General features: G+C 39.6%; 1 protein-coding gene across 1 annotated transcript in view; it reads right to left on the bottom strand.

The window, feature by feature from the left end:
• Positions 1-7,309, bottom strand: part of LOC102044509 (cytochrome P450 2J2-like) — a 9,506-nt gene extending 2,197 nt beyond the window's left edge. The window contains 7 exon segments of the mRNA XM_031055508.1: positions 2-56; positions 1,401-1,542; positions 2,282-2,458; positions 3,189-3,349; positions 3,932-4,081; positions 5,600-5,762; positions 7,145-7,309. Of these exon segments, the coding sequence (XP_030911368.1) occupies positions 2-56; positions 1,401-1,542; positions 2,282-2,458; positions 3,189-3,349; positions 3,932-4,081; positions 5,600-5,762; positions 7,145-7,309 (1,013 nt within the window).
• Between the last annotated feature and the right edge of the window lie 3,978 nt (positions 7,310-11,287).

An 11,287-nucleotide genomic window follows, 5' to 3' on the forward strand; every position in this document is an offset into this window, starting at 1 on the left:
GTAGCAGATGAGATGGGAGGGACTCAGAACAGCATCCAGCTCTTTCTGGACTTTGTCTAAAAAAAATTAAAATATCCATTATAGAAGTAAGAACACAGTTTTGGATGAAACAGTTTTCATTTCCTTTTTGGAGTATAGTCGTGATAGAAAAAATTACAATATACAAATAATTTATATGTACCATATCCTAAAGCTTAAATGCATTTGTATAAATGTATATATGTAATGCATTTATATTAATATAAATTTATACAAATCATACATTTATACAAATGCCTTTATACAAATGCATTTCTATAAATATATGATTTGTATAAAGAATAACCAGCTAGTTATGATTTTACTACACTCTGTTTTCTAGTTGATAGGTTTTATGTTCAGACTCTCTTTCCACAAGGCCAACAGATTTATGAAGCATTATATTTAAAGGAGGGGGAGAAAACTGTAAGTATAACAAGACCTTATTATGACATCAATTCAGTTAAGCTGTTGATTTTACTCCAGTCAAATACAGACGCACAGCACGCTAACAACAGTGTTGCAAGCAAGCCACCACATCAAGCTGACACATGTGCAATGCTGAGAACTGAAATAGGATCATATTACTAAACCATCACCAAGTATTAATCTCTTTGGGTTGCTATCTAAGCTTTACTAACTAACACACCTTATACAGTCTCAGATGGGGTCAGATTTCATACTCAAAACTTAGGCTAAGAGGAATTATTTCTTTATAATTTATCAGAATTTGAAGTGCACGTGTGTGCACAGGGCTCTGTTCTTCAAGCATTCTAGCACCACAAGCATGAAAAAAATTTCTAGCCCTCAGCCTGAGTGTCAATAACAGTTACTTGGCTTAGTAGTTCATCACCTCTGAAAACTCTCTACCAAATCACCCAAAAATTTTGAACCTAGTGCACAAGTGTGATCTTGTCCAGAATTTCTGGATCATCTTTTTGTCTTCTTTTTCTGTTTAACATCCCCATGCATTAGAATAAATATATCTATTTTACAGAAATTTGAGATGTCTCAGTTAATGAACTCAAATAATATAACCTTATTACACATGCTGGATGCCAGAAAAGCTTCACTTTGCCCTAACCCAAACTCTTATTCCATCTTGTGTGTTTTCAGCCTGTATCTTCTATTGTGTGCTTACAGTGCTGAAAGAGTGTGACAAAAATCAACAGGACCCAATATAGTATCAGAACCTGAACATCCCTGAAATTATTTTAAAATCTGTCTGAAAAAATTTTACTACATTGGCGTATTAAAAGCAAAGCTAAAAAACTATCTTTAAAGTAAGCTTGATCTTAAAAAAACCTTCATCTTAGCCAAAAAAAAAAATTGCTCTAATTGCTCTACTTTAATCATATCCATGCTTGTTGTCTGCTACTCACCTTGGATGTCAGGGTAAACCAACATATAGAGCAGAGCCCAGCGCAGAGTGGTGGCTGTGGTCTCTGAGCCACCCAGGAAAAGGTCAAAAACAGACTGCACCATGTTGTCTTCATCAAACGTAGAATTGGGGACATTTTTAGTCTACAAGTGTCAGTGAGAAAGGTAAAATGGAGTATAGCTGTGTAATAGCACTGAGACAGACAATTATCACTGTATCTAAAGGAACAAGATTTCTAGAGGACAAAGAAAACACAGATACTTGAGCAGAACACAGATATAGGCAAAGACTTTACTCAAATGAGTACAGTGATACTGTTAAATTACAGGTGCTGTTGAATGTGTCAGGTGTATAAGCCCTGTTATGCTACCTTGTAAAGTGGCATGTTGATTTCTGTTAACTTCCACAGCAGAAAAACACATTTCTAGGTAGTTTTATCCAAGCCATACCACTTCCAGCACATTTGCTGATTTCAGGAATCTAATATATAATGTTATCCTTTTAAAGATATATGCTTTTTTCAGAGTAGAGACTGACAACATTTTAAGATTGTCACGATACTAATACAGCACTACTAAGCACTAAAATAATACAAAGCAAGAATCAGAATTCGGCAGCCATCTAAATATCTGCACCTTTTCAAGGTCCTCCCTACTGCCTAGCCCTCACTAAGGATTCCAAAATATGATAACAACCCAATGTAAATAATTTGTATTTCTAGAAGTAGTTCTTGAACTAACTATTCAAAGTTCATATTTTGAGTTTGACAGCAGAGTTTTTAAGATGTTCTTGCAGAGCTCTGCAGTAATGTTGTTATGGGCAGACAACAGCAGGGAACCCATTATGGTTGGGTCTGTATCATGTACAGCATTAATCACTCACTTTCTCTATCTGCTTCAGGTAAAAGTCAATGAAATCTTCTGGTTCATCTATTCTGCCTTTTTCCCTGTGGCTTTTGATTTCCTGCCTCACAAAGGAACGAACAAAATCCCGGGAAAATCTTGCTTTATGTAGAGGTCCTGGGAGGTGCTCTGCAAACCACGGTAACATTTCACACATCTGGAGAGCAAGAATTCAGCACAGAAGCAGTTAATGACACTGTAGAGAAGCCTTGTGATAGAGATACAGCATGGGCATTTGTGGTGCTAAACTGCTGAATTAATTTCTCTGAAAAAAATTATGTGGCATCAAAAGAAACGTTTAGTACATAAACACTGATTAAAATCACAAATTAGGGACAGCACAATTTCCACGCTAGATTTTTTCCCATCCTTACTAGATAACTCCATTTGTATTTGCCCTGTTAATTCACCAACAAAATAATCTTTTGCAGATAGATGTATCAATATTAATAAATCAAATGTTAATAAATATTTACGTCCATCACCTTAGCACTGAAAAAAAAAAACAGCCCCTCAAAAAAAAACCCCAACCAAACAAAAAAACCCCAACCTTCTCTTTCATTCTTACACAGAGTATCATCTTTTCAGCTTAACAATACTGGTATTTCCATTACAGAAAAGGTCATTATCCCAAGCATATTACCTTTGCTAAGACATTCTAATAAAGATTACTAATACAATATTCATAATTGAATCATGTCAAACCCAAAGCATTGCAGGTCCAGTCCAGTTCATATTCACAGTCAGAATATTTATCAGTATTCAATAATGCAGCACTTTAATACTATACATACCGATATAATTATATTGCAATAAATAATGAGCTAAATGATCAAATAAGTTGCATTCTAATAAGTAATATATAATCTCATAAGTAATATTCTCACATAATGAAAGTGGCTGTTCCCAAAAGTCACTATATAATCGAAGGCTTCAATCAGCTGGTGGAAGGTTTTATCCTCCAGGGAGAAATGATGTCCAAAAACCACAGCACAAATCACATTGGAGACAGCATGGACAATGGGGAAGGAAGGGTCCACAGCTTCTCCTGCAGACAGAGAAAAACATTCATCTCAAAAGCACTTCCTTCACATCCTTTGCTATTTGGGAGAACAAGATCACAGTGACGTTTTGTGATAGATGTCCTCTATGAGATTTATACTGTTACTCAGAAACACCTAAAACTCACTAGGAAATGTAACAAAAGATAAACCTCACTCCAAAATGAGGACAGGAAAGCCTCAAATCTTTAACTCTTGGTCTTGTTTTTTTTTAAATTTGCTTTCCTTTTTAATCTCAATCTTGGTGTTGATCCCAAAATACAAACTGCTGAGGTCCAATAATCTCAAGGGTTCTGAGGAGTTTTTTGTCAAAAAATAAATAAGCAAAGAAATTTCCATATTTTGGAAATTTCAGAGATTTCTCTGCTATATTCCTTCATGTTTCTTTTTCCAGTCTGTTAGCAAATGCCACGGAATGTGTGGTCTGCAGGTCTTTTGCACTTTATCCTAAATCTGCAAATCTAAGGTGTGCTCCAAATCCATTCTATTGAGTAACAAAAGTAGTGTTAACCCTTAGAGTCAAGCAGTGTGTACTGTGTGTGCCCCCAAGCACTGTATCAATGCCATACCCTCCTTGTCTCTGAAGAACTCCACCAGGTAATGGGCCTCGGTTTGTATCCCACGCTCCATTCCTTTATTCCCCATTCCCAGTTTTCGGAGAGTTACAATTCCAAAATGTCTCTGTTGTTTCCAGATGAGACCATTTGAGACCAAGATACCTTTAGCCATCAAGAATAAATTTTATGTCATAATAAAGTTCATACAATTGCAGATGATAAACACAGTAAGAGTCATCTTCTCATCATGCTGTCACTCAAAGAGGAGGGACACGTCAGGGAAGTATTCTTTGAATTGAATGTTGTTAGAGGCTGAGAAAACACCTTGGTTAAGACATTACCATCCCTGCAAAAAAAAAAAACCCACTTGGACCTCTGGACTCACACACCTGCCTTCCAAACCTAGTCCTATTTTTTCTGAAGCATCTGTCTCTGGTCTTTGAGGGATCCTGTTCTACCAGGATCTTTATATGAAATATCGAGTTCTCATCCTGGAAAGGTCCCTTCTGGAAAGACAATGAAGCCAGGGCAAGAACCACCCAGCCAAAATGAGAAGGAAAAACAGGCTTTAGCCAATCTGCAAACAGCTCCCTAAGATCAAGAGTGCCTGTGGGACAGAAAGGAATCCCAGGCTGCTCTGCTGTGAGTCTGTGTTCCAGCAGAGGCCACCCAACATAAACCATTGAATCTGCTTGGTGGGGAAATTCCCTCCACAAGTCTAGCCTGCACTTCCCCTGGGAAAGCCAGCTCGCTCCCTGAGACAGCTGCTTCATTAGACACTGGGACAGCTCACCCCTATTCCTTCTGCTGTCCTGGGAACCAGGGACAGGCAGGTGGTATTTGTGTTGCAGTCACAAACTTGCAGCTGAGCTGCAGCTGTTGGTTAAAGCCATCCCTGCTACAAATTATGAGTTTTAGGGCACGTGTCACAACTCAGCTACTTTTCTCCACAGCACCCCTATAAAAAGTGGCAATACAGATCCATCCAAATGGACTGAAATAGCCCCAGACTTAATCATCTCTATACTTTAAAGTAGTTTTTCTCTACTTACATTAGCTAGTATTACAAATTAAAGCTTTCCAGACAGTAGTTCACATTAAACAAATCCTGACTGAGGGTAAAGGCATCTGCTATACATTCTCTGGGTAAGAGGCTGATGGAAACAAGTTCAATTATTTCTGTTTTAAACATATCAGTATCTTTATTCTCTCTCCACTGCGATGCACCAGTGTTTGTGATAACACAATACAACACTTTGAACACTCTGGCTAATAAATTCAAAGCTCCACTGACCTTCCTGTGACTTTGTAGTTCGGAGCAAGACTAGATCAAAGTTCTGTATATGCTTTCCTTACAGCAGCGTTTGCTGTAAACAACTGGGAGCATAAAGATTTACTTTAGTCTCAGCTTGCAAAGGAGGCTGCAGGCTCAGGATTATTTCAAATCAGGGCACACAGACAACACTAAGAATGTTGCCCATGCTGCTCTGATAAGATTCTGAAATACATGCGTGACAGTGGGATTCGGAGACCACTTAGGATGATGCTTCAGAATGGTATGATTCACCTTGAGCAGACAGAAAAAGTCAGTTGGGAACTAAGGGTTTTTCAGTAAGAAAAATACAAGAGGAAACAAAGAAAGTCAAGGGTGAAGTCCTTCAAGAGACATGAAGGTCTTACCCTTTCCACCTGCCATTTGATTGAAAGTGTAGGTCTGCAGTCGCCCCGAAACATCCTCCGAGTTGTTGGTGAGGCCATTCTTCACAGCTTGGAACCCATGGAGCACCACCACAGGTCTGTGACCCAACCACAGGGTGCAGATGTTGCCATAGGCTTTTGCCAGCTGCAGGTAAGATCAGTGCCCAAAAAAACCCCATGGGAGAAACATCAAAGAACATGCACACACAATGGGCTGCTGTCTTCAGCACAATGCTGCTCAGGGGGTCAGCAGGTGAAAAGGGACAGTGGCTGGGTTTTGTGGTGGGGGTGCTTTCCACAGGAAGGGTCTGGGCTCTCTCTGAGAACACACACCCACAGAAATGTAAGCAATGAAAGAATAAATGGCCCTTTTCTAGAACTTGGCCTGGGTTACCTTTGCAATAACAACCATAGGGTAAATGCCCTTGAATGTTTATGGATCTGTACAAGGTTTCCTATGAAATTCCACCTGCCCATTCTTGGTTACATTTTCCAACTCCATATTTCATTGACTCAAACAACAATTTGATTTCTTGAAATTATTAATTCCAAGTGTAACTCTCCTTCTAGAGTTCTAAGTACTGCAGATTTCACATTTCAATGGCAAGAACTCTTCCCATGTTGTACTGAAATACTGTCAGCTGAGGCATCTAAGCCTGGGTACTGATAGGGACTGCTCTCAGGCAATGCCATGGGTATTCTGCAAGGACAAAGTCCTTGATGCTAGACCAAGAACCAGTACAGATCTGTCCTCTCACAGTCATTAACATGTACCCATCAGAAAATTTTAGCATCATGCTCATTAAGCTCCCTTCAGCTGCAGCCAGATACCCTCTGACCTGCAAGTTGCACTTAGCACATAAGGAAAGGCAGCAATTTGAAAAATATATTAACACATTGGGTTCTCTTGTGATATTTTTGGCTCAGTGGAGGATGTTGAAAACTGAAAGAATCTGTATTAGCAGGCTTAGCATAGAGCTCATTCTTCCCATCAATTATTTCCTTTCACCATTATTTACATCTTTAGTTTATCTGCAAAGAGTACATCCCAGACTGGACTTCAGAGAAATGATGGATTGAAAGGATTTGGCTGCCTATGGGATACAATCTTGTTTCCATTCCATGAGAGCAGAAGATATTCTGGTTCAAGACACCTCTGAATTCAAGACACCTAGTTTAAAATTATTTTCTATATATGCCTATGATGGGAAATCTGAGAATAATTTTTTTCTTTCAAGGCCAAAGATTCCCTTAAAAATAGAAGTATTTTCTGAGGCAAAATTACTATGTTCAGTTCTGTTTAAGTTGCACACATATATGACTGAGACTTTCATAGGAAATTATTAGGCTTTCATATGAATTAGACTGTCTGCAGGATTTTTACCTTAACTTGTTTAGGCACTTCACTTCCACAAATCACCTTCTCTCAGGGTTCTCCCTGTTACCACATCAGCCTATCAACAACCATCACCATTTTTTCCAGGTTTTGCCTCAACAGCTCTTTAGTTCACATCTGCAAATACATACCTTTTTCAGGCTCCTGTGATCAGCTCTGAAGTTTATCCACCAGACACTTCCAATGATGGGAAATGGGGTTGGTCCAGGAGGAAATCCACGACTCTTCCATTGCAAATTCAGGAACTGTGCACTCAGAAGAAACAAAACCAGGGATATGAGAATTACACTTATCATCATTTCACACTTCCAAACTCGTATTATAAAATTGCTACAAGTATGTCTGTTGAAATTGTTCTTCTGAACTCTTCCCTGTCACATTGAAGATTTCTGAATTTTCACCTCCCTTCTTTCCTACCACTCTTCCTGATCCAAGAAAATGAGGATTATTTCCATTCTTGAGTGTTATTTAATACATCCCTATGCTGCAATATGCTAATTGATACCATTATTTTAAGATCCAGCAGAGGCTGGGTCAGAGAAGGTGGGAACCTCAGCCAGAAATGTTCCTTTGAGCAATCAGTTTGAGGAATGTGTCACTCAAAATATGGACTACATACATGCCAAGAACTTGGGTACAAAGCTGTAGCTGTCAAATGAGGGCAGGAATACTCATCAGGTAGCCTTCTTGGGGCAGAGGTAAAAGGAAGCAACCAGTTGCCTTGTACAACAGTGGGTGGAGATGCAGACTTGGGAACCAAGAGCAATGAAGGGTTGTAATTTGCGTTTTCACAGTAAACAGCACAGATGAACTGCAAATAGCACAGTGAAGAATCAAACATAATTACTGCTATTGGCAAAAAGTGTAACAGACCTCACATTAAACTCCATTTTGAGGCTGAGTTCTTGTCCCCTATGAGGCTTTATGAATTAGTTTCTGCCTTACCTCAGTAGCAGGAGTCCTGCTCAGCAGAATTAATTCCAGAGCCTGTAATTGTTTTATTTTTAATACACAGCACCTGAAGCAGCATATGCAAAGACCTCCTCAACACAAAAAAAAAATTCCTACAAAGAGGAGCAGTTCTTAGAAGATTTCTAGAGTACAGCTAGTGGAATAGGCTGTTTGGGATGTTGGTACCAAGCTGCCTTATGACAAACAGCAGACCTTATAGGGATGGGGCTGTGCAGTCCTCCCCAAAGGAGTGCCTTTAATTCCATCAGACAGGGTGAAACTAAACACCTGCAAAAGGCTGCAGAAGACAAAGAACTCCATGTGTGCTGACTGCTTGCCCAAAAATATGCATAGCCCTGCAGAAAGAACACAAGAAGGCAATTACTGATCTTAATTGCTGTTTCCACCACACTCCCACTGTCTTGCCTGTGCTTTCTCTGAGGCTGTTGCTCCTCTCACAGCAGAAATGTCCCTGCAGGCTGTCATTCTGTCTCAAGATTTGCTGTCTAAAAAACCTCAACTTATCCTCACAACTCCACTTGCATAATCCACTGGTGTCACTTACCAGCTGGCAGAAAGGACATCAGGCATGTTTTGAAAGCTCTTTTCACATTTTATTCAACTCATCTAAGTTCTTCAGTAGCATTCAAGGCACCTATGTCAACCACTGTTGACAAGGGCAAGAACACTTCCCTGGAGAAAAAAAATCCTTCCTTACACAGTAACTAATCTGGGTTGGATTCCAGAAATTTCTTCCAGTGCTCAGGAATCAGTTGAAATACATATCAAGTATATTTGCAATAACCACACTGTCCTCCAGGAAAGAAAGAGTTGGTCCTAGGCTGTCTCTAAATCTCTGTCCCTGGCAAATTAATCTGAACAAATCTTAGCTCAAATTTTCTGTTCTGTCCACAGCTGACATTCCAAGTGCATTAGTATCTGGGCTAATAGACACTGCTCTGGAAAATTGTCAAAAAGAATGCTGAGGCTGCAAATACTCAAACATTAGGAAGTGCCAGAAGGAAAACTATCTGTACAACATTAATTATTTCTTCCTGACACTTCAGTGAGAAAAGGGTTCATTTATGAAATTCTTGTCTCTGTTCAGCTCTTTCTGCAGCTGACTGCAGAACACTGCCAAGATTACATAGCACTTCACAAGCCAGGGAGACTGAAAGGGCACCAGGCCTTGGTGGCTCCCACGCCATCAGGACATACAGCACCACAGCACTGGTGCAAGATCTGCATTGCTTTCACCTAAATAGCACTGCATTACAGCACCAAAACAGGCAAAACTGGCCAACCAAACAGCCCAAACAGAACAAACAACAATGAAAACAATGGGAAAACAAAAAGAGGAATTTTTACAGCAGTTGCTTTCCTTCCTAATAGCTAGATCTCATGCTTTTTCTAGTTCTGCTCTCACTGCATGCCAGTGATGCCAAAAAGTTGGCAAATGTCTGTAAGATTAGATATACCAACTGGTTTTATTTTGAGATGACTGGGATGACTATGTGTTACTTGCAGGAAGAGAAAGTGATGGAGGCTACAATTCACTGTAATGAGAGTGATAGAATTTAAATTAACTCCATCAATGTGCGTTAATTGCAGGACTTAAGTGCATGAATTAAGGACTAAAATACAAATAAAGTAATTGTGAGATCAAGCAGGTAGAGGCAGGTGTTTACAGAGACGCTTTCTGCAAGTTGTTTTGGGGAACATCAGTTTTCCGTGCTCCAATATCTTCATTATTTGTGAATAGCACCTCTCCATGCAAGACTTACTCATTATTATCTAACAAATACTGTCACAAGGGCTCCTTGGCAGAGATGGAATAGACAGCTCAGAAAACCCTTTTTTTCTAATGAAGGTTTTAGAGTAGAGGAGTAGGAAGAAAATACAGGGAAAGACCAGAACAGAAACAATCATACCTGCCATCTACAACTTGACTTTCATTAGTCAACCTTCAAGCTCTTTCAAAGAGTGAACATCAGGGTTGATTAGGCCCAGAGAGATAAAGCAAATTCATGAGTCACAGACAAGTTATGAACAAATCTAGGAACAGAATCTGAAGTTCAAGACCCATTCCAGTACTTTGTCTACGCAAACTAAAAGCTCATCAATCTTCAAGTCCCAACAAAACAGATGACAGCAGGAGGCAAAACCCTATATACTTTATTTATAATGCATGTCAGCAAAGTTCTCTTTTCCTGAACTGAACACAGAATGGGAATTTCTTTTGCTCACATTTCCCAGTCTTGTGCTCACTCCAGCTGTGCTGTAAGCCACATTCTCCCTCTCTCAGTGTTTGCTGGGACACAGAGTGCCAGTGTAATTCTCTTCCTTCAGAGAAATTCTGATTTCTCCAAGCAATTAACAGTTCCTGTTATGGAACTCTTGAAATATCAGGGAGTTCAGGGGAGGAAGAGACAGCTAAGTTGAGAAATTCAAATAAATCACTAACAAATCCCAAAACCAGCTTAGCAATACCTATGCTGTTTAGCTTGAGGCCAGACAGAAGGAACACCAGGCTGTGTTTTCTAATACATCTGGCCCTGCAACAGACAAAAAACAAGCCCTGGTTTTCTGTCAGAGCAGATGACACATGCTCTGAGCAGAGGTGTGTCAGGAGCCCTTTCCATCCCCAGTATGCACACTTATCCTTTGTTTCACACCATCCTAATGATTTCTTCTTTGCTTCGCACTCCTGTGGCCTGAAACCTTCATTACAAAAGCAGATTTCCTCATCTGTGCAAAGCAATCCAACTTAATATCTGTCATCTTAAGTGGAGATGCAGCTGTTGCAATAGTATTTGTGTCAGAGGAGATCGAGCAAGATTTATGTGAACAGCTACTACTCACATGGACTGAAAATATAAAAATACACAGTATTGAAACAGTTTCCTTGCTTTTTCTCTCCTTGTGAACTTCAGCCCAAGCTTTTGTGAAATAACTTTGCCTCAGCATATTTCAGTTTGCCCACAGCTCTCACCCAGCAGCAGGAAAACACACTGCCCACAGTGTTCAAAGGGTCAGACTCAGAGTAACACTCCTGGTGGGCCCAGACTGATTCAGCTGGACCCAGATTTCTCTTACATAAAGCCCTTTTCTTTCTTTTTGTTTTCTTTTCTTAAGTTGCATCATAATCACTGTTATTATTAGGCAACTTCATGGCTTAACTCATCTTAATTCTGGTAATTTTAAGTGTATAAATCATACCCCACTGATGGGCATGAGAGCATCAAGAGCTTTCCGGGGTCCTTAACTGTTGCAAAACTTGCTAACTTGACAAGTGATTCTGTGCACAAATAAGAAATAGGACA

Source organism: Geospiza fortis, unplaced genomic scaffold (assembly GCF_000277835.1).
Source record: "Geospiza fortis unplaced genomic scaffold, GeoFor_1.0 scaffold172, whole genome shotgun sequence".
NCBI classification, from domain to species: domain Eukaryota; kingdom Metazoa; phylum Chordata; class Aves; order Passeriformes; family Thraupidae; genus Geospiza; species Geospiza fortis.